Source organism: Loxodonta africana, chromosome 18, assembly GCF_030014295.1.
Source record: "Loxodonta africana isolate mLoxAfr1 chromosome 18, mLoxAfr1.hap2, whole genome shotgun sequence".
NCBI classification, from domain to species: domain Eukaryota; kingdom Metazoa; phylum Chordata; class Mammalia; order Proboscidea; family Elephantidae; genus Loxodonta; species Loxodonta africana.
In genome coordinates, this window is record NC_087359.1 from 31,573,112 (window position 1) to 31,598,970 (window position 25,859).

Genomic DNA, 25,859 nt, shown 5'->3' on the forward strand with positions numbered 1-25,859 from the left:
CCCCTGCCTAAATGAATGTTGTTGTATGCCCTCAAGTCAATTCCAACTCATAGCGACCCTATAGGACACAGTAGAACTGCCCATAGAGTTTCCAAGGAGCAGCTGGTGGATTTGGACTGCCAACATTACAGTTAGCAGCCTGAGATCTTGACCACCTCACCACAGGGCTCCATGCCTAAATGAATAGTCTTCCCTAACACCTTACCCAACAAACACCTTACCCAAGAGAAGGTGTTTGTTGGGTGCCGATCTTCAGAAAGAGGCTTTGAGCTACCAAAGACTGTCTGAAAAGTGTGATTCCAGCAGAGTGGCCTGGCCTTTGTTCAAACCCTTTTAGAGACTGCTCAAGGCAGCTGCCTTTGATGGGGCCTCCTCACCGTTACCATTAGAGCCGGTCACAACTTGTGTGAGTCCCTGATGGGGGGGGGGGGTTACCATGGAAGGGGCACATCTTTTATTTTGCAAACTTTTAAAAATAATTTTTGATTTTTTTTTTTTACTATGAAGTACTGGCTCACTGTAGAAACACTGGAAAAAAAAGATAGGTAACTTAGAAAATAAAAAATATCCATACCTTCTATCTCTACTCCCTCTCCCCAATCCCTCCTCCCCATTCAGACAGAAGCACTGTTGACACCTCGGTGGTATTTAAACTCAAGTCCTTTCTTTGCATATGCAAGGCTTTAATCTTTCTGGTTTTGTAACCTTTATGGTCCCTATGAGTCGGAGTAGCCTCAACCGCAATGGCTTTGGTTTTTGGTTTGGTAACCTGCATACCCAGCGAGGAGATGCTTCGCCCAGGGTTAGCACCACGTTGTTTCTCCGGCAGGGGAGGCCTTGCATCACGTCAGCCGCACGCTCTCACTGGGCTCTGATTTGAACACACGTTTTTATCCGACCTGTGACCTGTGTAGGCCCTTGGCTCCCTAAGCTTTTCGACGGCAGGCACCGTAACTTGTCTTACTCGTCCTCAAGGACTCTACAGAGTCAGGCATACAGTAAGTGCTCAACAAAAGTATTTCTAATCCCATCACCCCCGACCTCAGCAGCCTCCGCCTGGCAGCAAAAGGGAAGTGGAACGACACCCGGGAGGGGGTGCGCCTCGCCGTCTCCAAGGTAACCGAAATCAGAGGCTGGGAGTGCCCACGCATGCGCACACTCTCCTTTCCTTCCCGTAACCTCAAGAAAAACGCAACCGGTAAAAAGACTGCCAGCAGCCGAGCGCGCATGTGTGGTTACACCAATCACTTCGGCCGCCTCCGCTTTCTGTCAATCTGTCCGCCCAGCAATCTCTTCTCTATAAACACTGTCCGGAAATAGTGCCCATTTCTGGAAACGAGGCCTCGTTAACCAATCGCCGCTAGAGGGGCGGGACAACGGGGAGAGCCTGGGCTAGTATTGGGCCCGTCTCATTGGTTATCTTGGAGGAGTGGGAGGGGCCAAAGGTCGAGACGCGGCCAGAGAAAGCAGGCGCGAAGAGAGGCAAAGTTGCAGCCGCCGGGGGAGGCGTGGCCCCGGGGGCGGCCGGGAAGGCGATGAGGGGGCGGGGCCCGCGGTCGGGGCTGGGCGTCCGTGGGGCGGGGCGACCGTGGGCTGGGAGCTCAGCGGTCGGTGACCGGCGGCGGGAGATCGTGGGAGAAAGGAGCGCGACACTCGCTGGCTGGAGAAATCGGCGCTCGGCCGGTAGGTGACTGAGCCGGACCCCAGGGCCCGTCGTGGGGCGCTGAGGGGGCGGCGGGGACAGCTTGCTCCTCAGCCCATGGCCTGGCCACGGCCTGGCCTGCCGCCGCCCCTTAAGCGGGGGAGCCGGCCGTCCGGTCCCGCGCGGCCCGGCCCTCCTGGTCCGACCCACCCGCGCACGGGCTGTCGGCACTCGCGGCCGGTCGCCTGCCCTAGCTCACACGCGCTGCCGGGGCTACAGTCGCACGCTTTGCTCGCTCCAGGCCTCCAGGCCGCGCACCCCCCCCCAGGCCACACGCTCGCCCCAATCGCCCGCAGGGGCGCGCTGCTTCCCCTTCCCCAACACCCCCTCTTCCACTGCGCTCAGATGCCCCCACCGCTAGGCCGCGCCCTCCCCGCACCCCCCGGGTGCCCTCCAGGATCGGGGCTCTCTTCGCTCCGGGAGCAAGGTGTCTTATGCTGATGTGCGCCCGGCCCGTGCGCCTTGCCACCTGCCCTGGCCAGTGAAACTCTCGTGCCCGTCCCCGGGAAGTTCGTGGGTCACGCTCCGAGGCGGGGAGAAGGAGCAGAGCCTGCCCTTGGCATCCAGCGGGGCAGTGCTGGCCGCCGGAGCATCTTCCCTCTTTCCTCTGGCCCCAGCCCTGCTCTTTAATTCTTCAGCCCTTTCCACTGAGGACATTCTTATCTGCCGGCTAAGATATAATATTACCACTTGGAAGCCCATCGTGGCCCTGGCAACTTGAAGCGACCGGGCACGAGACAGAAAGAGGACACTTGTACAGTGCAGAGGTTCCCACCTGCCTAGGAACCTCCCTGGTTCTCGGTAAACTTCAGAAAAGTGTTTACTTCCTAGCTGAGTTTAACATGTTGCTCTTGGCTCTCAAAAAGGACGAATGCAGAAAAGGTACAGAAATCAGCAGTAAAAATGGTAAAATTATTTTTGTTACTTGGAGCCAAAGAACAGTAGTGATGTTTAAGGACTAAGAACTCTAAAAGCAAATGAAATTAAATGATAAGATTGGACCATGACACAAACTAGCAGTCTGAAGTTTATTCCTGGAAAAAGGTTGAAAACCCCTTGACTAGAAGCATGGTCTTTATGAAAGATTAGAGGGAGATTAGTATCTTAACATTTGTGATGTATTTTTTACTTTACTTAAGTATCTAAGTATCTTGATACCTGTAACCCCTTTTTCGCTTCAGACGTCTCTGTGCTAAGATAGATAGTATTGTCCTGTTTTATAAGTGAAGTACCTGAGGGAGGTGGTGGTGGGAATTACGTATATTGCCTGATGCCTCGTACATTGATAGTGGGGGACTTGAGCCTGGGTCGCTCAAGTCATTTCTGCACTCCTTCCCCTGGACCAGAACCACATTATGGGACTCAGATGTAGGAAAGAGGGAGCAGTGTTTGGTGTGGTATTTATGCTCTTAATGTGAGAAGACACTTAGAAGGTGCTCATCTTGCTTAAGATGCATTCAGATTTACTCTTGGTTTTTTAAAGTAATGTCAAAGTTAGTTTCTTTGGTTCAGTGATAGCAGACCTCTAAGATGTTCAGACACCTTTAGGACATCCTCATTTATTTTGAAGGGTGTGGTGAACTTCTCAGAAGGTCTCAAAATAAAAGTTGTAGTCTCTGACTTTAATTTTAGAAATAAGAACCCAGGTATATGTTTCAGCACTTTTGTGAAATCAGACAGCAGTAAGCCGCTAAGTTTTAGGCTGTCTCCTGAGTGTTTTCAGATGATAAGGAGGAGTTCTAAAGGGGTTTTTTGCCCCTGGTATTGTCTGTTAGAGTTTGTGGGAGTGGCACCATTGACAGAGACCCTGCCAGATGAGCCTTCATCTATTAAACAAAAATGTCTGGCCAGGCTGTTTCGCCTCAACAGATGGAGATTTGGTTCCTCATTTTGATTCTCCTGTTGAACATTGCCTCCTTTGTGATCTGCTTGGAGTGTTTGTGTATCATTTCATGCTGAGAAGTGGACTTGCCCTGATTGGCTGTCCAACCCTAGGCAACTGTTGTGATTTTTTTTTGGTGAGTGATAACAGTCCATCCATGACCTGAGTCTAGTGAGAGATCTGTAGAAATGTGAGAGGTGAAGCTTCATCTAGGGCTGTTTTCTTCCTTGTTGGCACCCTCTTAAGAGTGTTCTGTCCCTTTGGCCTATGAAGTCACTTTTAGTTTCCTATTTTTTTCCTGTTTCAATGGATACCACATGGGCTTTCCTGACAGGCCTAGCCACCTTGATGAAGAGCTGACAGATTCACATTGGTTGACTTGACAGATGTACTTGCTTGGGGAAACGTTAAAAAATCTTAAAACCTAATTCATTGCTAAAGAACAAGTATAAGCTTCATACACAATCAGGCAGCATATTTCTACCAAGGCTTCCATCATCTCAAAGCTGTTTTTTTTTTTTTTCCTGGCAAAAGGTTAAAATGCAACTAAAATTCTGCTTTCATGATTAATAAGTCACTACCGCAGTTGTGTCTGATGCTTCCTGTTTGCCCCATTTTAGTGTTTCAGTTAAACTGGAGACATCGGAGCATTATGGGCACTTTTGACGGCACCAGCATGAAATTGACATGGGGGGAAAATCTGTGTCAGTGGATTATTGGGAATTGTAAGGATAAGCCAGCCCCTCTGGCCTTGGAACACCAAGGTCCCTAGTAAGGGAAAGGAGTGCAGCTGAGCAGCTCCAAGGGGTAGCGTGAACACGTAAAATGATGCACGTGTGAAGGCTTTGCATGTACTTGGTGCTGCTGACTGAAATGTCGAAAGCAGTAGATGAGAAATGGAAGGCCAGACATAGGGCAAGTTGTGTAGGAGATCATTTCAGTTGAGCTGGTGGGACATTGAAGTCTGTTAGATATGGGGTCTTAAGTTCTGGGCTTGTCTTATCACCTGAGAGTGACAATGCCAAGAAAAGTAATTTTTCTTTAGTGGCCTGTGCTTTCTTTGTATTCAAGTTTAAAGAGTCCTCTTCTTTCTTGCTATTTTATACCCTTTAATTATCCTCCTGATATAAATCCTCTGAAATTATATGGCATCAAGAGTAATAGTATTTGGGAGCTATTTTTGTATTTTCTCACAATACTCGTATAAAGAAAGGCAGGAACAAAGATTGGAAAAGTGAAGCCTGAAAAAGATAAAGTGGACCAGATTACTCAGAAAATCAGTGTCATGCCCGTAATTTGAACCCACTTTTGTTGACATCTGTTGCTGCTGTTTTTGTTGTTACTAGTTGCCATTGAGTCAACTCCAACTCATGGTGACCTTATGTATAACAAAACGTTGCATGATCCTATGCCATCTTCATGATGATTGGTATGCTTGAGTTCATTCTTGTGGCTTTTGTGTCAGTCTATGTCATTGAGAGTTTCCCTCATTTTCGCTGACCTTCTACTTTACCAAACATGATGTCCTTTTCTAGTCTTGACACCTAGTTCACTGCTTTTTCTACTAACTTATCCATGAAAGGACAGGAAGGATAGAGCTTTTTTTTTATTGCCCCCGAACATGTCAATTTTGAACGTAACTATACCAGGGTAGTTGCTTTTATTAATGAGTAGAGATGAAAGATGAATAGTATATCTCATGATATTTTTAACATAAGCAGGGTGGACAGGTCTGCTTATCCCCATTTTAGAGATGTAGGAACTGAGGCAGAGAGGCCAAGTGCTTTGCCCAGAGCAGTAGAGCAAGTCTATGGTGTCCTCATATCAAATGTGGTGGTTTAGGCTGTCAGGTCAGACAGACCCAGGTCAAGTCCAGGCTCTGCAACTATCTGGCTTTGCGACCTCAGGCAAATGATTCCCCTCTCTAAGCATTGGGTGCCTCATCTGTCAATGGGGTCAGAAATACTTCATGGGATTGTTTGGAGTAGAAAATGAGAGAATAAAGTGGTGAGCTCAGTGCATGGCATAGGATAAGCCTCAGAACATGATGGCCGTTAATGTTGTTGTTGTTGTTAGTAGTCCTAGTAGCAGTAGTAGTACTGTAGTTACCAATTACCACATTGACTAGACCTCTGTTTTCTGTGAGATAATGTCAGGAAGGGTCAGACTACCTGAGAGGTCTAAGAGTCATTTTCTGAGGACCTTTCTTCCAGGAGGGCATTTCTCCAGTCTAGAGGTCTTGGCATTGGGCACTCCTTGTCTTAACACTAACTACACTTGGATACTGCCCTCACTACACTCCAAATAAGCCTAAAAAGGCCTGGGCTCCGCCTGGTCAGTGTTGTGATCCTAAACTAGGGGCACCCCTTAGGACCTCCCAAAACTCTGAGCCAGAAGTCACAGTGGGCCTTTCTAGAGGCTGCCTTATGCCCACGTGTGGTGAAGTAGGTCCCACTCTGCGGGTGAAAAAAAGGGAAAATACTGTGTAGAATGTAAGTCTGCAAGGACTTATTCTTCTTTGGGCGATTAGGGGGGAAGGTTCCCACCAACACATAGCACCCCCAGCTCATGCCCTTTCTGTCTTACAAATATATCTTTGTCAGCTTCTCTCTAGTACCGTGTTTGGGGGCTCTGGATCTGCAGTCAGGAACTTGCAGATTTCCCTTGAAATTGTACAAGAAAAAAAACCAGTTTCATATTAGGTTTTGGATTCTTTTTTCCCTTTCTTAATACAAAACAAAAATATAGGACCCCACCAGGCTGACGTTCCCTTTAAATAACATTTTGTTTTCTCTTGGGGAAGCTGTCTTGATGGTCGAGGAGTCATTTCTAAAGTGAACCTAGTTTTTAGAAAAAATAGATCACCGGATGTCAAGCCTCCTGTGGAGCTCAGTACAGATGAAAATGAAACCTGCCAGCCTGAGTGGCAGCTCGCCCTTGACTTCAGGCAGGAGGTGACAGGCAGAGTGCGTTTGGACCCAGCTCAGTAACTAGTCGGTTCCCCAGACACATTTGGTAGGTACCATAGTCATTTTCCAGGCAGCTTTGCTTAGGTGAGCAGAACATTTTCTCTGGAAGGTGAGTCACCCATGCAGGGGTGTAGATGACAGGCACATTTAGTTGCCAGCACAGTTGTAGAGGAAGTTCTAAGCAGACTGTGTTGAAAAACTCTCCACCAAGGATCAGTCTCACTCCAGGCCAAGAGCTTGAGAGACAGGGATAAGGAAGCAACTGAGAGGTCTCCAGGGCTGGCTGACTGACGGAGAGATGGACCGCCTGGTGGGGGTAGTGTGGCTAGGGCACAGAGCCCAGATCAGCAGACATTGCACTCCTGAGTCCAGCCACCTTGACTGTGGAAAATGGCCCACTTCCAGTGACAGTCAGCAAAGAAGCAGAGGGGAGCTTTGGCCTCGGGGAGCTGGGAAATCCCTTGGCAGAGAGCAGAGAGATATAAGCCGTACTTTGGTATGAAAGACCGGTTGGGTTGGGGAACCCTTTTCTACCCGCCTTCTCTTTGCCCACCTGAGTTGGAGCCTCTGAAGACTGCATTAAATCTGAAGGCTAGATTAAACCCTGGGTTTCAGGAAGCTCTGTAATTCCAAGCCTGCCACCACCTCAGTTGTCTACACTTCTAGGACCGGAAGTGGACTCAGAAGGAAGCAGCAGGGGGAACTCATGGGCCATTTCTTCCTCCCAATTTCTGGTTACTAAGGCCTTCTGCTGACCCTGTGACCACTAAAGCCTCCTCAAGTATCCTTCAAGGCAGGAATCTTGTTTAGAGACTGCTCTAGACCAGTATGGTTTGGGTTGGGCTGGAGGGTTGATAGACAAGAACATCTATAAGCAACGCCGCGGATCACCCACATGAGCTTGACTTTATTGAAGGTGCAGGGGAGGAACTATTAAGACCTTGCAAGTGATCTTGTTTCCCATATCAGCCACACACTCCCTCCACCCCCAATATCCACACCCCATCACTTTGGATTAGCCATCCAGTGGCTTCAGGCTGACATGGCTAAATGACCTGAGACCTTAACTGCTTTGTCAGGAAAGAACTATTAGAAGTGCAGATTGATGTCACATTGTGGGGATTGCAACCAGTGTCACAAAATAATATGTGTATAAATTTTTGAATGAGAAATTAACTTGAGCTGTAAACTTTCACTTAAAGCACAATTAAAAAAAAAAAATTACAGCCTTGGAAACCCTATGGGGGAGTTCTGCTGTGTCCTATAGGGTCAGTATGAGTTGGAATCAACTCGGCAGCAACGGGTTTTTTGTTTATGTATCCATATTTTTTTAAGAGCCCTAGCGGCACAGTGGTTAAGAGCTTGGCTGCTAACCAAAAGGTTGGCGGTTCAAATCTACCAGCCGCTCCTTGGAAACCCAATGGGACAGTTCTACTCTGTCCTGTAAGGTCGGAATTGACTTGACGGCAACGGGTTTGGTGTTTTTTGTTTTGTTTTGTTTTGTTTTTTGTATATATCCATAAACGCATGTGGTATTGTTTTGCATACTTTTAAACTTATGTAAATAACATCATGCTGTTAAAAAAAAAAAAAGTACGTATTGGAAATGATCATTAGTGTTTGTACGCTCCCTTATTTTACAAAATAGCAACTGGTGGCCTAAGGGAGCTGAGTGAGTTGTTGAAGGCCACACAGCTAGTTAATGGCAGAGCCTGATCTAAAACCCAGGCTTCTTTCTCTGTGTTTTGCTGCCGCTGCACAAAGGAACTACTCCTGGTGTAGGAATTTTATTTCTTAACTAGCTCCTCCTTTTATTCCCCTACCCTGAACCCCTTACTCTCAGCCTTTCTCCAAGCCAAGCTCTACCAGGCCTGGGCAGGGTGGAGCCTGAGCAGCAGCTGCTCTGGGTCTAAGAAAAAGTAAACAGAAAGCTGTTTGTTTGATGCCGTCTTGCACCACGAAGTTTATATAACCAAAAGGAGGTCAAGGTTGAAAAGAAAATACAATTCTGGGCAGGATTACTTAGACGTCTCAGAGGTTGCCTACACCTTTAGAGCACTTACCTACCTTGCCAAAGAGTAGCTTACCCAAAGTGTGGGCTCAGTAAATATTAACGATTGATTGTGAGGGTACAAACCTACTTGAGCACCAAGAAGCTTCTGTATCTTTATCTGTGAAGAAGGGGCATGTTATGTTGCCCGTGGCATGCAGTTGGCTAAAAGAGCTGAATAGTCAGGCATCATCCCAGCTGGATCAGTCCTGCACCTCTCAGTGGAGAGGCTCTTCCTTGTGGGCAAATACGATGTCATATCTGGATGGTGGCCCCCTGTAAGTGCAAAGAGCTGTTGTATCTGAGATCCACCACCCACTCCACCCACCCTTCTGCTGGCATTGAAGTTTTCTTTTATTGGACCAGAATCGATCTTCTGGTTGATACTAGGAATGGCTGGCAGATTTAGGAGGAAACAGGGACCTAGCTAGCCTCAAATGTGGATGCTATTACCAATTAAGATTAGAAATGGAGCCCTTTGCCCCAGGAGTTAATTGGATGAACCGGGTCACTTGAGCCTATGCCCAGCAGTCTCAACTGGTGGATGCTATACTTTGAGAGAGAGGAATAGCTTTACCAAGACAAATGTAAGAATAGAGTCATGCACTCCCTACCGTCTAGCACACAGATGTAAATCTGAGCCCAAATGGATGTTTTCCAATTCAGAAGGGTAACTTTCTCAAGAAATTGGAAATTATTGGGTCTCTTTACATAACATTATTGACACAGTAGCCATAACAATCGACTTAGACATACCAGTGATGGTGAAGATGGCACAGCCAGGAATGGGCAGCATTTCGTTCTGTTATACATTAGGTTGCCATGAGTTGGGACCAACTTGACAGCGACTAACAACAGGTCAACCTTTAGGAAAGGGGACCCTAGGAATGGCTCAGCGGCCAGTTTATGTGACACCTTCTTGCTGGGGTGCAGTCAGATAACCAGCCACCATACTGTGACGCCCCTCCCCTCCAGCTTGCCAGGTGGTTAGACAGTCTGGATATTCCTATCCCAGGCCAACCAGGCACTCAGAACCTGGGACACTTATTTATTCCTCAGGAGTGTGTCAGTCATTTTTTTCAGTCAGTGGACACTTGCCAAGCATGCCAAATGTGCCAGGCTCAGCTAGGTGCTAGGATATAAAATATGGATGATTGAGTCACTGCCCTAGAGTTGCTCTTAGGGCAAGGGAAAGATGGGCACAAAAGCAGGCTCATTACAGTTCAACCCAGGTGCTAAATCATAAACCATGTCTGTGGGTGCTGAAGAGGAGCAAGGAAGGCACCATTGCCCAGGGCCCTCCTTTTCCAGCTTGATCCAGTCCTAATGTCACATACAAAGCTGCTCAGACCCTCGGAGGGGAGGAACCTCACCTCCCCATTCTGCAGGTATCTGGGTGGGAACACCCTTGGCATTCCTCTCATCTTGGGACCTTGTACTACTCTTCAGTTTGAAATAGGTGCTTTATAGCAACCTCGAAACTTCAGCACTTGGGGGAAGGAGCTCCGTGAGGGCAAGGGTCTTGTCTGTCTTGGTTGCCGTTGTATTCCCACTGGCCAGCACAGTGCCAGGAGAATGGTAGCACTGGATAAATATTTGTCATTGATTGAAAATACAAAACTAGAATCCAGACTCCTCCTTTCTCTACCCTGTTGGCCTGAGAGAGGGTAAAAGAACCACAAGCTGTTTCATGGGTTACCCATCCCTCACCAAGGAATCCACCTGAGATCCTCTGAGAATACTGACATCGATGCCACTCGGCCCTGTGCTCTCCTCCTGGGGGTGGGCAGGAATGTGAACCCTTCATTGTAAAGGGCCATGTCAAATGTATCCCTACTGCTCATGTCCTCAAGCTGGTCACTTGAGCCAGTTTGTCAAAGAGTGTATATGTAAGGCAGCATCTGAAATGAGGCCATGGTCAGGGTTCCACCGCCAAAGGGTGGAGCCAAACCAGCCATGTGCTTCCTTCCATTTACCCTCATGCATTGGAAGTCTTCTGTGGAAAGCCGAGTTGTTTGGGTTTCTTGTTTATTCTGAAGTTCCTCAAACTAGTTCCTCAATTTCAGAACCAGTCACCAGTGACTACAATTAACTTGAAGCCTCCTCCCTTAAGGGAGGCTAAGCCTGTCTTTCTTCGTCTTCTCTTAATACTGGTAGACCCTGCTTGAAGCCAGTCCCACCTGGGAAAGCCTGATTTATAAACCAAGACAGGAGGGGGCGGCTCTATTTCAGGGGCATTGAACATAGCCTAAGGAAGTGCTCTTTGCTCAGAATCCAATCTGAAAGGTTAACAAGGAGAGTTTTTTTCACAACCAAAACGTAGCTTGTAATGATGACCTCAAGGCTTGGCAAGATCCAGAAGTGAATTTTGACTCATCAAAGAAAGCTGGTTGTGTACAGCGTGATTGTAGAGTTGAGGGCAGTTGACGGCACTGCAGTCTTTGGAATTGCTAACTGTTGAATGGTATACACTGTAGCTGCCACATAAAGAGAATATTCAGTTAAGCCAAATACCCCAACCTGCAGATTTCAGAGTGGGACACTTGAAACTTTTCTTATGTAACATACATTTTAAAAATCCCTTGCTGCTTATTGTGGAAAACGAAGTGCACATGTGGTTGATTCCCCCCCATTCCCCCACTCCCCCCGTACCCGTGATACTGCCTTTTCCCCATGTTCTCCTCCATACCAACTCCATGTTGCTTTCTGTAGATCAGAGATGGCTCCTGTGGCTTCTTTTCTGTTTACTCTGGCTCTCCTCGTACAAAAACTGGAAAGTTGGAATGAAAATGCATCATAATACTTTTCTTTTAAAGTTTATATAATGCCTTACATCGGGCTTGGGGACAAAGTACTGACCATATTTATGAGGCTAGCAGCTGATGTTCAAGGCTTTATTATAAAAGAACAGTAAATAAGCTCAAGAAGCTAGGAGCCGGGCTTTACAAAATGAGTGGTAAATTGGATCTTTGTAACAGAATTAGTCCCTGGCCTGGGCCCTGCTGTGCATGGGTGGGCTCAGGAACGCAGGTCTGCCACAGTCTTGGTCCCCATCGCCATTTTAAAGCTGTTTTTTCCAGAACATAGGCAGGCTGTGTTCATGCTTCCTAACTGAGGTGCTTCCTCCTGGGTCAGTACCTGGGTTTCTAAATAACAAACCTTTGGCTTCTGGCAACTTCTGCATTTGAGATCCCAGTTTTTAAAGCTTAGATCGTATGAAAGTGCAGACAATGTAGTGGTTAAGAGTATGGGCTTCAACATAAAAGAATCCCGGGTGCAAATCCTGTTGCTGTCACTTCCTTGAGGGCTTGCCGACCCTCAGTTTCTTCCTCTATATAAAGGGAATTATATCAGTGCCTTGCTCACAGGATCATTGAGAAGATTCCAGAAATAATGTAAACACCACCCAATACATCCTAATACATGGTGAACAATAAGTGATAGTTGCCATTATTAAATTAGTTATTACTGACATCCAGCGTGTAATTATGTATATACACATAGCAGCAGGTTATTGAAAACACCCAAAGATGTCCATGGGACAACTGATTTCAGCTGTAGCTGCCAAGGAATTCTGGGTCCCTGCCCATCATGCAGCAGCGGTTCGTTCCTCAGGCCGTTCAGCGCTGAGCCTCCACCCGCAGAGAGGCACTGGGTGAGCTGTGCAGAATGCTCAGTGAAGAATATCCTCCCACGTGGGTTGGCCTTTTCTTGCTGACCACTCCTGACCTTCTGCACTCGGGTTCTCCTCCTCCTCCTTTGACAGTGACTCTGTTCCAGATCTTCCATTTCACACTAGGACTGCTGGCTAGAAGATATGGGACGTGGGTTTCAGCTCTGCACAGGCAAGGACTTTCAAACAATTTGGACTTCCAATCACGAAAAGAACTGTTCATCTTTTAATAGCATCCGTATTACTGGTGGTGCCATTGACATTTACAGAGCACCCACTGTGTGCCAGGCACCATATTGGGCATTGAAACAATTCATCATCCTGCAAAACCCTGTTACGTAGGTTTGAGAATCCCTATTTTACATATGAGACACCTGAGTCTCGTATTAAGTGATCTGCCCGCGGTCACATACCGGAGAGCTGAGAGACTAAGGTTGGAACTCAGATCTTTTGATGCCAGGGCCATCCTATCCTGTTGTATAGGCTAGATGGCTGTTCCTCCGGATTAAGTGATATGTTGGAATAAATGACTTCTAAGGGCCCTTCCGATCCCAAGATCATTTTGTGATTCCTTTGTCATTTATCCATCCATCCATTCTCCCCAACTAGATTATAAGTACCATGATTAATATAATGTTTGGTAACCACGTGTCCTTGAGTGATAGATCTTGCCTAATTCCCTGACAAAGAAAAAAGGAGAAGAGAGAGATCCCACCAAGAATTTCACCCAGAAATTCCAATTTCAGGGGTTCACCACACCTAGGGTTACTAGTACAAGTGCACAAAGATGTGAATAAAGGTGTTTTTTGCAGTACTGCTTACAAGAGTAAAAAATTGAAGCAATCGGAAAGTCCATTCATAGAGGAATAGATGAAAAAATGATGATACCATGGAATCTTACAGAGCTGTTAAAAAGAATGCAATAGATCTGCATACGCTGAAGGAGAACAGTGTCCACAATATACTGTTAAATGAAAGAAGCAACTTGTAGAATACTAGGTATGTATATAACCCCACATTTGTTTTTTTAAAATAGTCCCAAACTATATGTTTGTGTATGTGTGGTAATAGAGCTAGAAGAATTTACACCAAACTTTGTTTCTTATGCTGCAGGGAGGGGGAAGAGGTACGGGAATATTTTCCCTCTCTGTACACTTTTGTATTGTTTAAATGTTTACAATGGACAAGTATTATTTTTGTATTTGAAAAAAATAAAGATTAAAAAAAAAGGGTCAGATACTATATAAGGAAGGTAGGAGAGGCTAGCCAAAAACCCTGCCCTCCGTTGGGTTTCCTGGATTGGGGCCAGCCCTCAGATTCCACCCTTTTACATAAGCAGTGAAGGAGGGGCTGGCAGTTTCCTCTCAGTTCTGCTATGTTTCCCACTGTCCATGGGGCCACTCATGCCCACAAGCATTTCTAGTGCAGGCCTGTAACCACTGCATGTTTGTCATCGGATGATTATAAATAAGGGCGGGGAAGCAGTGGCCATAGAAGTTGAGGGTAGCTGACAGAGCCATCCCTGAGCACCTTCCTACTTCTTGAGTCACAACTGATAAAGCTCAGTCCCCAAGGGAGAACAAAAAAGAGAGTGAAATGAAAACCAAAACCTGGAGGAGTGAGCTTGCCTGTTTCCAGCCCAGTGGGCCTGTTGGATATCCTTCTGTTTTAGTGGCCCTGCTGCCAGAATCACTGACCAGCCACAGAGGTTCTGGTGAGGAGCTTTTTGGGCCTGGGGGGAGATGTTGGGGGGCAGCAGCTCATCAAGTGAAGAGACCCATTGTTAGTTATAGCTTTTTCTCGCTATGGAAGTAATACTTTACAGAGAGCAGCTCTGGAGGGGTAGACAAGAAATTTAATGGTATCACCTCTGGAGTGGGGAAGGGTGGGAAGGAGTTACACTCTTTACTGTATATCTTTTCTGTATTTTTTTTTTTTTTTTTTACCATTTGGAAATATCTATTAAAAATTTTTAAAAACTGAGAAAAGTAATACAGGCTCACCAGACCAAAAAAAAATGTGGAAGAATTAGAAAAGCACCAAGAATATTAAAACATCCGTAAGTTCACCACCAAAAGAGAACCATTGCTGTATATGTCTGTGTGTTTATAAATGTTGATACAGTAAAACCTGTGAAAGCCAGAATCTGTGTAAAGCAGAAACCTGTCAGAGAAGGAAAACTCAAATTTTTTCCACCAAAACAAGCGATAGAAAAGTGTAAGACTGCACCCTGTCAAAAGTGGGAAAGTTGTGAGACCTGGAAAAACTCTCACTGATTTCACTTCAGCTATATAGGCAGCCCCGGGGTTACAAACAAGATCAGTTTAACGTTGAAGGGCAAGTACAAGTTGTTCCTAAGTCAGGACCTTTGTAACCCAGGGACGGCCTGTAATTCTCAGTTTTCTGTTAACATTGTATTCCATAGGCATTTCCCTGTACTGTTAAAAATTATTTGTAAACATTTTAATAGATGTAAGATGATTTGTTTAAAATTTTTACTTCTCCTGTAATTAGACATCTTTTGATCCAGTTTTTTACTATTATAAAAATACCCCAGAAATCTGATTATACATCTTTTTGGTATTACCATACTTAGATTGCAATTTTATGAGTTGTGCACACAAAAAATGGCTTTCTTTATATAACGCTTTATCATTTCCTGAGCCCTTTCACCTACATATTGCATTTGATGAGTGAAAGAGGAATCTGTGAATAAATGCCAGAATAATGGTGAGGAAAGTGAGGAGATCAAATGCTGAAGGCAGGCAGAAAAAGAAGCTATTGGGGCCATGGAGCTGTTGGAAGGGGCTTCTGGGAGGTGGAAGCCAGAGCTTCGCCAGTGAAGGACAGACAGGCTGTGCAGGCGGTCATGAAAGGACATGACACACACAGAGACCTGTAGGGTTGAGTATGGGTTTGTGGAGAGATCAGATGGCCAAAGCCAAACCCATGTTTAGAGAAACAGTAGTAAGACAGATTATGGACCACAGAATTAGGACTAGGGCCATAAGCAGTGGAGAGCCATCAGTTGTCTTCGAGCTCGAAGTTGGAAGATGATGTTTAAAGATTACCTTAGCATCACTGGGGGGTGGGAGAGGGTCAGGGAAAAGCTGGAGGTGGTAAGACCTATGCTAAGGGGCCTTGAAGACAGTGTTTTTGTATGCCTGGAGCTAGCCAGCATTGGCTGGGTTGTGGCAGGAATTATAGGACAGTCATAAACTTTACTGTATAAATTTTATTTACTCTGCAGTTAAAAAACCAAACTTGTTGCAGTCGAGTCGATACCAAGTCATAGCGACCTTATGAGACAGAGTAGAACTGCCCCGTAGGGTTTCCAAGGAGCGCCTGGTGGATTCAAACTGCGGACCTTTTGGTTAGCAGCTATGCCACCAGGGTACCCTGCAATTAAACCTACAGAATTGGTGGTGAGACTGAGTTTTGTGGGCATGTCAGATTTCTTTCTTATAATTGATCTGTAAGATTTTAGTGATTAATGTACATTGACATTTCATAGCCTCCTTAATGGGAAATGCTTATACAGAAATTGCTCACCTGGGAAGCAGGCTTCAAGCTGGCAAGTGAGGCAGGTTTTGAGATTCCACCAGCTTAGTTTTTATTCGGAGTGCCTGCGTGTGGGCCTCAGCGATCCCGGTTTCTCCTTCCTCACATGGTTGTTTTTAGGTCCCAGTGATCTTATGCCCATCTGTCTCTCTGAGAGAATTAAGTAAGCCTTCCAGAGGCCTTTAACTTGTACTATTGTCAGCCTCGGGCTGAGGGGGTTCAGTACCAATGGCAGGATTTTCACTTAATGCCCAGCATCCACTGACTGCCCCTGTCCTATCTGCTTCTCTGTCTGTAACTCTCTACCCCTAAGAGTTTGAGAGAATGTAGACTAATACCTTCTTGCTCTTTTGACAGTTTAAATCCTGGGGGTATATCTGGTATGTGAACTTAGTCTCCAGCTTCATCTCCTCATCTCCTATGGCTTTCTGACTTAAGCTTTACCCACTAGCAACTTCAAGCAGTTCATAATTCCCAAATAGACTCACCTCTGAACCTTAACTGTTGATGTCCTCCCTACCTGGAATACCCTCTCCTTTCTCTTGGGCAATTCTTGCTCACCCTTTGAGACTCAGACCAGGCATCATCTTTTAGGAAGCCTTTCCTGACACTCCTACGCTGAACTAAGTGCCTCTTTATGACACCCCCATATTGGGCTAGGTGCTTCTCTGTGACGCCCCTTACCCTGGACTAGGGCCTCTCTATGACACCCGCCAGGCTGAACTAAGTGCCTCCCTATGTCACCTTCCATGGTGGACTAGGTACCTCTCTATGACACTTTCCATGCTGGACTAGGTGCCTCTTTATGACACTCCCCCGACGCTAGACAAGGTACCTTTCTATTGATACCCCCCACGCTAGACGAGGTGCCTCTCCATGACACCCCTCACACAGAACTAGAGGCCTCTCTATGACACCACCCACACTGGACTAAGGGTCTCTCTTTGTGCTCCCACTGCATCTGCTGCGTGTCTGTCTCTGTCACTGCATTACTCTATTGTGTTTTAATTGTCTGACTACTTGTCTGTTTCCCCCAGTAGACAGGTCCTCAAGGGACTGCGTCTTCCTCAGCATACTCCCAGCACTCAGCACAGGGCCCAACATGCAGCAGACCCAAAATGAGCTCATGGAGTTCTGTGTTCTAAGATCCTGTAGTTCTCTGCAGTTTGACAGAACACTCTGAAGCCAAGGCCCTACTCATCTACAAAGCCTCCAGCTGCCACCAGTCATTGGATTTTGATGCTTTATCATTGGGGGCGTATAAGTGATTGTTGTATCTTTTTAAGTTTTGTTTTGTGTTTTTGTCTGGTATTAATACTACTTTGGTTTTTTGTTTGTTTTTGTTACTAGTACACCCACTCCTCACTTACCTACATTGTTAGGTTCCAAAGAACAGGTAATTATGCAAAAACCAGTGTTATGCAAAAATGGAGGATGACCACATCAGAGCACAAAATGGAGGGTGACCGCATAATTACGCAACTGCCAAATTATATCATTACGTAACTGCCAAACCACTGAGAATCTTGGCCCAGCCAAGTTGACACATAACAACCGTCACACCCATTGTTACTCTTGCTTCACACCTCAGCATTCATTACTGCCAGATGTACATCGTTAGCGCTCCAAATAGTAAGTTTTTTTCACTATTGTTGTAAATGTGAAATGTTGGATAACAAGATAGTTGATAAGTGAGGAGTAGGTGTATTTGCTGGGCAATCTCTTTCCATCGCTTCATTTCCAACCTTTCTGTGTAATTTTGTTTTGTCTCTGTAAGTCAGCATCTAGCTAAATCTTTTTAGATCCAGCCTAATTGTCTGTTGGCTTAATCCATTCATGTATATGGTGATTAATGATGTATTAGTATTTTGACTTACTTCTCCCATCTTGTGTTTTCATTTTATGTTTACTATCCTTTTTCTTCTTTTTTCCTCCTTTCCTTGTCTCCTGTTAGAGATATAAAAGTTTGTTATTTTCCTACTTTATCCTTCTGATTTGGAAACTATGAATTGTATTTTTATTTTTGTAGTAGTTACCCTTAAATTTTAACATACTTAACTGTAATTTTTTTCTAAGGAAGTATAAGTATCTTATATATACAAATTCCCCAAGAAAACAATGATTATATCACTTTTTATTCATTGAACAACCCGCTCCACCTTCTTCCTTTTTACTGTTGTCTAGAATTTAATTTTTTTTAAGTTTAAAAAAATTTTTTTTTCACATTCTATTGTTAATTGAATTGACCAGCATATCAATTCTTATGCCTACCATTATTCCTTGCATCCTGTTTTTCTCTCTGATTTACATTTCTTCTTGCCAAAGCACATCCTTCAGTGGTTCTTTCAGTGAAGGAAGTGCCATCCTGCTGGAACTTTGGTTTACGTATGTATATGTTGTGTGTGGGTTTGATTGTTTTAAGAAAATGAAATGACGTGTTAAAACTAATCACATTAAAAATTCTAACACCCCAGGAGCATGTACTGGTATAACTCAACTAGAAGTCTGACAAATTTACTGCTGATTCAGCCCTGACTGAGGAGACCCCTCATTTTTCGTTCTTGGGCTTCCTGCCTACATCACCTAAGAAATTGTTACTAATAGTGAGCAGATCCTAGGGGTAAAATAGGTGTAGTAATATTCATCTAAGGAGCCCTGGTGAGAAACAGTGGTTGAGCACCCGGCTGCTAAGTGAAAGATTGGCGGTTTGAACCCACCAGCTGCTTCACAGGAGAAAGATGTAGTCTGCTTCTGTAAAGATTACAGCTTTAGAAACCCTTTGGGACAGTTCTGCTCTGACCTGTAGGGTCGCTATGAGTCGGAATCGACTCGACGGCAGCAGGTTTGGCTTTTTTTTTTTTTTTAATATCCATCTGGGGTAATAACACTGCTCAGTTTCTGAATGTTCCAGGTATCTCTGCCAACAAGCCTTTATTCTAGAAAGGAGCTGAGGATCCTTGAGTCCCAGGTGAAAGGGCCAGGAATGTCTTGACTTTAGCCCTAAACCCTTGTTAGATGTCCTACTTGTATAAATTGCGCCTTATTTGTTCCTGCAGATAACTTAGCTCTCTGTGCCGTGGGTTTTTCACCTGTAAAATGGGAACGAAATTATCAACCTTGCAGGGTTACTGTGAAGTTCAATAATATAGATAAACCATCTCGTTTAATGCCCAGCACACAGAAGGCATTTAATGAATGTAGTGGTTATTAAAGCCCCTAGCACTTCAGAGACACTCATGGAACACTTGCTGAATGAATGAAGAAGCCTGTCATAAATGGCTACACGGAGGAGATAGGTCTCAAATGATAGATAAGATCTGGGCAGACATTAATAGAGGAGGAAAGCATTCTGTATGGGAGGAACAGGGTGAGCAAAGAAAAAGAATCCCGTCTGTCCACTGCAGCCCTGCTCGGGCAAGTGGAGGGGACAGTCTGGCTAGAACAGAGGTTGGGGGCTGGGCCTCAGGGAGATCAGGCAGGTCAGAAGGTAAACCAGGCTGAGTGTGGATAAGGACCACTGTGTCTGCCTGGCCAGATGGCTATTTTGTAGGCCCGCTTGCTCTGCTGACCACTTGCCCGTGGTTCCCCTTCCTGGCCACAGCCTCTCATTCTTGATTGGCAGAAGCTGGCCTTTCCCATTGTGGCCTGGTAGCCGGGCAAGCTGAAGGCTTAAAAGAGGAAGCATCAGGATGAGATTGGTTTTCAACCAATATCTTATTAAGGAAGTTGAGTCATTACGCTTCTGCAGTTTGTCCCTCTGGGCATTCAGAGAAGGACAAGTTTCTACTTCCAGATGAAATAATCATGAGAGGGGTTTGCCCTGGTCTGCCCTGGCCCCTCAGTGGACATTCTCAAGAGAAGAAATGGTCACTGTGGCACTATAAAATGAAGATTTTTATTTTCCTTTTATATGTGGGAGAACCAAGGCTCAAGATGTTGAATGCCTTAGGTAAGGCTCAAGGCGCTTTGACTATATGATGCCAAAACAGAGAAGTCCCTTTGTCTCGTGATGGCATCTGCTAGCTTGGTAAGGACAAGGGAATGAACATTCATTTAACATCTTCTGTTGGCCAGGCAAACTGATTGGCATTGCATATACTTTAGCCCATTGAGTCCTCGAAACAATTCTAAAGAACAAAGAACAGAAACTTAGAGAAGTTACCTGCTCAGGTTTAGCCTGCAGACTCAGAAGGCAGCAGCCTGGTTCAACCCCATCTCCACAGCTTGTAACTGTGGAACTTTTATAGCAGCCTGTTTAACTTCTCTAAGCCTCAGCTTTCACATGTGAAAATGAGATTAGTAACAGTAGGTGCTTAACAAACAGTGATAATTATTGTTTCGAGTTGGAGTCATCTGGCCCTAAAATAATCCTGACAAGTCTTTATGTTTTTGGAACTAGAAGGAACCGCAAAAGACCTGCTAGGCCACTTGGTTCTCAAATGATCTTCCTCAAAGACCAGGACTCCACAGAGGTCCTTGGTGGACAAAGGGAAGCTAAGCACGTGGGGCACTTCCCACCCTCTCTTACCCAGAGCAGCTGTTTGTCATGTGAGTTACATACCAGTTGCATGCTTCTAGGTCTTTTATATATTGGGGGTTGAGGTATGATTTCATTTGACAAAAATGGTCCCACTGCTTTTAATCACCACCTAGTCTGGTGATTTCATTGCACTGTACTTACTAAAGCAGGAAACTAAAATAGGATACATTTTAAAAAGGTTACCATCATTGAAGATCAAAATCTAAAACATTATTTTTGTGCCTTCCAGTTAATAAAAAATTAATTTCGCCTAAACCCCATTTCTGTCCCAGAATCCAAGGAACGGGAGTTTTGCTGTCAGAGAAAACATGGCCGTCACCTTAGAGCCGTGCTATCCAATAGAACTTTCTGCAACAGTGGGAATGTTCTCTATCTGCACTATCCACTATGGTAGCTAGTGTAGCTGAGGAACTGGTTTTTTATTTTATTTTTTTAATTTTAATAAATTTAAATAATCAAATGTGGCTAATGACTACCGTGCAACCTTAGAGTTTAGAGCTGGGTCAGATGGTAGTCCCTAGCCCCTCAGTATCAGAATCATCCAGAGAACTTGTCAAAAGTACAGGCCTGGGCCTAATGCCCAGTGGTTCTGATTTCAGTAATCTAGGGTGAGTGATTTTAAGAACTCATGTGATGATTCTAACTTGCAGTCAGGTTGGATTGGAAGGACAGAGCCAGAATCAGACATTTAGCTCTCACCCTTATCTTCTAAGGAGACTAGAGCAGCCTTCTGGGGAATACAGAGTCTTTGACAATATGATGAAGGCTATGGTACCTCTTTCTTGGAAAAATGCACATGGCACATCATTTCTGGGGACTCAGATCTCCTTAAAGCCATCCTTGAACCCAGACTAAGAACTTCTCAACTTGGACAGAAGAACTTTACTAGCTGGTGGGGAGCCACGTTGAGTCTCAGGGCTCAGGAGCCCCTTGTTCACAACAGGCACATCACACAGCTAGGACCCAGGGTCGATTCTGGTACCATATCAGTCATTCCTACCCCCCAGACTTCTCCATAGGGTCGTCAGGACTTCGCAGAAGAGAGAATAGGCATCATACATGCATTAGGTCCTAAAATAATACTGAATGAATTCTACTTCTCCTTTCCCCTTTTGTTTTCATGAACTTGTGGGTGGGCTGAGTGGGTTTGGCTGTTGCCACTGTTCCTGTCCACAGCTCTGATACAGAGGACATCAGGGTCAAATGCATTTGACGCCTGAGTGGAATGGAGAGAGTGTCCAGGCTTAGTAATGGATCAGGATTTTGACTGGCCTTCAAAGGCAGAAACATAACTAGCTCCCCCTTAGTTCTCACCTCCCTCATAAGCTGCAGGAGTGACAAGGGGTAGACACGTGGGGCTGTGAGCTGGGGCAATGAGCTAGGGTCCAGAGCCCAGGGCTGGGAAAGCTACCTGGCCAGCCGTCCCAGGCTTACTGCAGAACTTTTACAGAAGTTGGAGAAGAGGGACAAGTGAGTGAATGTGTGTGTGTGTGTGTGTGTGTGTGTGTGTGTGTGTGTGTGTGTGTATAGAAGTGCTGCTGTCAGGCCAGTGTGTCCTGAGAATAGTCTCTTGAACTTGGAGGCGGTTGGTGAGGGTCTGAGTCATGGTCATGTGGCATAGGAAAGCAGCCACAGGAGAAGCTTTACAGCTCCCAGGCGGTGATTTCGTGCCCCTGGGAGGTGAGGGTCAGTCCGTTTCCCTGTGGCCTTCACAGGTTCAGCTGCCATCTGCTGGGTCAGCTTCTCAACGGCGTCTTTGTTACTCTCTCTGCCAGCCAGGCTGTTGGATGAGTCATCAGAGAACTGCAAAGGAGGCTCTGAGCTCAGCTGCCTCAGCCTAAGCCTTGGCTTCTTCTCTGGGGATAGGGGAGCCTGGTGTGCTCATGGAGGGAGGAACAGGGCCCCTGGCCAGATGCCTACCTAACCACTAAGATGAAAGTACAGCTCCCAAGGGCAACGGGGTGCCCCACAGCCTCTCTGGAGGAGCTCTAGCTCAGGATAAGCAATCCAGAACACTTAGTAGGCCATACCAGACAGAGAGGCTCTCTGAGCTCAAGGGCAGCTAGATCACTGGACTGCTGGGTGCCCTTGGAACAAGTTGTACTCTCCTCAGCCTCATCTTTCTCATCAGTCAAGTGGGCTCTCTTTATCCCTGATGCTCAGGCTCATCTTCTCTCTGAAAGGCATGGAAAAGCACTCTGCATCCTTTGATTTCATCATTCAGCCAACATCAATTGTCTGATCTGTGCCCTGCTATGCTACATACCGGGGGCACCACTGTGTACAATGTTCTGACCAGGGAAAACCAAGAGTTTCCCGTCCTTGTGTTTCCTATAACCCAGGAAACTTTGGGAATGGGCAACACAGCCTAAAGAGCCTGGGGTTCCAGGTCCTGGCCCTGCTGTGCCACGCATGGGCTGGGCGAGCTTGGGCAAGCCTTTACTTCATTAGGCCTCAGTTTTTTCAAGTAAAACTGACGAGGTTGAGGTAATCCCAAGATCCCTATAAGCACACCTCTAATACCGTTAGGTTTGGAGATTTTGGGGTTTGTTTTTTAAAGATCTTATTTCCCCTGGTAAAGAGGCTGAGAAAGGTAGGATATACTTTAGGCCCTAGGATATACTCTAGGCCCTAGATCAATTCTTTTTTGGAGGGGCAGGGAATTGGGGAGGTGTGGGGTAAGATGAAAGTATAGTTAAAAGCAAAATACCCTACCTTGGAGAGCTGACCCCTAATTTAGAAGTCAGGATACCCCTTACACTTCAGAAGACCATCATATAACCATGAGGCTGCCCAGTCAGCCTCCTCAGCATCTGGCCTTCAGGACAGAATCCAGGTACCCATGCTAGAAGCTGGGAGCTGCTTGGAGTTCAGAGGATTAGGAAGCCCTTGAAGGCAGAGATGCTAAAAAAAAAAATCAAGTTAATAGTGACCAGTAAACCCTACCCCACCTCACCCCATCTGTCAATCAAGTTGGCTCAGCCTTTGGTAGCCCTTATGGTGGGGAAAGACAAGCGAGGCAAATTCAATGGAAAGAAGGCTCGAACCTAGTATATCACAGCTTTCCACGGTCTCATGGGCCACGGGCCAGAGACATTAGAGGTTAGGCTTCACATGATCTGCCCTTATGCCCCCAAGAGCAAACAGAAGGAGTGACCTAGGTTTAATGGCATCACAGCAGGGAAGACTACAGCATTAGTTACTGTTTTAAAACTCTCATCAGAGGGCAGTTATTAAAAACCTGGCTGCATTTGGTTTCTTCCCAGGCTTTGTCTAAAGCAAGCCACACCCCAGAGGGGCATTGTCCTTTGGGAGCCCACAGTCCAGATCATTAAAAAGGTTTCCAAATGGTGACAGTCTCAGACCTCTTTCATGACAGTTCTTGTCTCCATGCTGTTCACACAGATTATCGCTTCCTTGGTGACAGGCAGGGCTGGCCGAGATAGAACCCAGAAAAAGTGAATTCTTGTCCTTTGTCCTCATATTTTTAGAGCTGTAGGTTAGTGTTGGGGTTCTAATATAAATTCCACTACTATGTTGCCTGAAAGAAAAATGGTACCTAGAAGAAGTTTTCAGCAAATAAGTTTGGACATTATAGAAGAAAGCATGTCGGTTCCTTCTAGAGAGCCACAAACAGATGCATCTTAGAAAGGAAGCTAAGTACTGAGCTCTGCTATTTGCATGCTGATTTTTAGGCTTTCTGAGACTTTGTACATATGTGTGTGTGTATATATGTACGTGTGTGTGTGTGTATGCATGTATATATACCTCCTGCTGGGGGGAAAAAACAAAAACTTGATTCTCTCTCCACTTGGAGAAAAGCCACTGTGGCTGGTATATACAAGTCCTCTAAGAAGGCAAGGCCTGTGGAGTCAAAGAGGTTACAGATGGTTTTGGGGGATAGGATCTCCCACCCTTTCCTAGGGGTGCATATATTTGCTGTAAAACAAACAACAGGAAAAGATTTAGCCATTATAAAGGCAAGAAAGAGCCAACCTGGATGTTTGTATTGTCACTGTCCTAGAGGAAGTAGATCTGAAATCATCCTGTTGGATGAGAGTACATTTATGCTGAGGAGCTGGAAGGGCCAGGGCACACACAACATGGTGCATGTGTAGATGCTGAGAGGTTGACTTCTTCACCATTTGGGGTGTTGGAAAATAGATACATGTAGTATAAAGAGGCAGAGGCCCTTTCCCCCCTGCTTTTCTCCAGCCCAAGCCTGATCTGGACCCATCGTGATCTGGGATTATGGTGACGTGCTATATGTTTTGTCTCTCTCAGGGTGAGCGTGAGCCTGGGAGATGGCAGTGATGGAAATGGCCTGTCCAGGCACCCCTGGCTCAGCAGTTGGGCAGCAGAAGGAGCTCGCCAAAGCCAAGGAGAAGGCACAGACATTGGGGAAGAATCAAAGCTCCGTGTGCAAGCTTGAGGCCTCAGAGAAGAGCCCCGTGTTCTGCGGGAAATGGGATATCCTGAATGATGTGATTACCAAAGGCACAGCCAAGGAAGGCTCCGAAGGAGGGCTGGCCGCCATTTCCATCATTGCCCAGGCTGAATGTAAGAGCTACTGGGTCAGGGCTCTTGGCGGAAAGGGCATATGGTAGGCCTGCAGGTGGGCCTGCAGCTCAGCGCAGTCCTTTGTGTAAAGGTGGCTGGGCACAGATGAGGCTGGACTTAGGGTCCCCCTGTAGAAGAGGAAGGTCAGTGTGACTGCTATATAAGATTCTTATAAGACGCCACAGGGGCTTAAGTCAGTAACAAAGTGGGAGCTATGAAAGCCCTGGGAACAGCACAAGAAGGGCAAAGTGGCAAATAGAGGCCAGAGCAGAGGAGGAGAGCTAGGAGGCAGGAATGCCTGGGTCTCCTGGGCGCTCTTCACGGTCCTGAACACTCTTTGCAGGCTCCACAAGCAGGGCATGAGGCTTCCGCTCTGACCATGAGCAGCTGAGCGACTCTTGAGAAGCCCCAGACAGGAAAGGCCAGGCCTCTTGGAAAGCCCCTCTGGGGCCTGTAGGCCCTTCACCACCTTCTACCTAGAGATGGCCCCACCCTAAAGAGTGAACACCTGCTCTGGTCCTGTTGGGCCAGTCTAGAGCAGCAAGCCACTGCAGGGTGAGGCCTGGCCCTTCTGTATCCACTCAGGATACCTCAAAATGACTAGTAATGGCAGCTTCCCCTGGGAGACAGAGAAACTCTCAGGAGTCCTGAGTAGGGCCAGGAGTCGTCCTCTTCTCCAACACTCTACCCTCCAACTCGGGCAGTTTCTTGGCGGAGCCTGGAGAGACTGAGTTTGTGAAGATATTTCCCACATATATAAATTCTTCCCCTCATTTTCCTTCTGGTTGGTTTTTGAAGAGTGATGAGAAAATAAAAATTGAAAAAAGAGTGAATGAGATAATGTGAAAATTATGTTGTTGTTGGTTGCCGTTGAGTCAGTTCCAACTCATGGCGACCCTATGTGTGCAGATTTTAGAGCTGC

At 46.0% G+C, this 25,859-nt stretch overlaps 1 protein-coding gene across 10 annotated transcripts in view; it reads left to right on the forward strand.

Annotated features, from left to right (window-relative positions):
• The first annotated feature begins 1,576 nt into the window (after positions 1-1,576).
• MAP3K14 (mitogen-activated protein kinase kinase kinase 14) overlaps positions 1,577-25,859 on the forward strand; it is a 45,440-nt gene continuing 21,157 nt past the window's right edge. For 3 of the 10 annotated variants that reach the window (XM_023553760.2, XM_064271004.1, XM_064271005.1), the window contains exons 1-2: positions 1,577-1,683; positions 24,662-24,937. In XM_023553760.2, coding sequence (XP_023409528.1) covers positions 24,682-24,937 — 256 coding nt within the window. In that variant the 5' untranslated portion in view covers positions 1,577-1,683; positions 24,662-24,681. Of the gene's footprint in view, positions 1,684-1,913; positions 13,276-14,230; positions 20,386-24,661; positions 24,938-25,859 lie in introns of those variants that run through there. The other 7 variants (XM_064270998.1, XM_064271001.1, XM_064271003.1 and 4 more) reach the window with 7 other exon arrangements.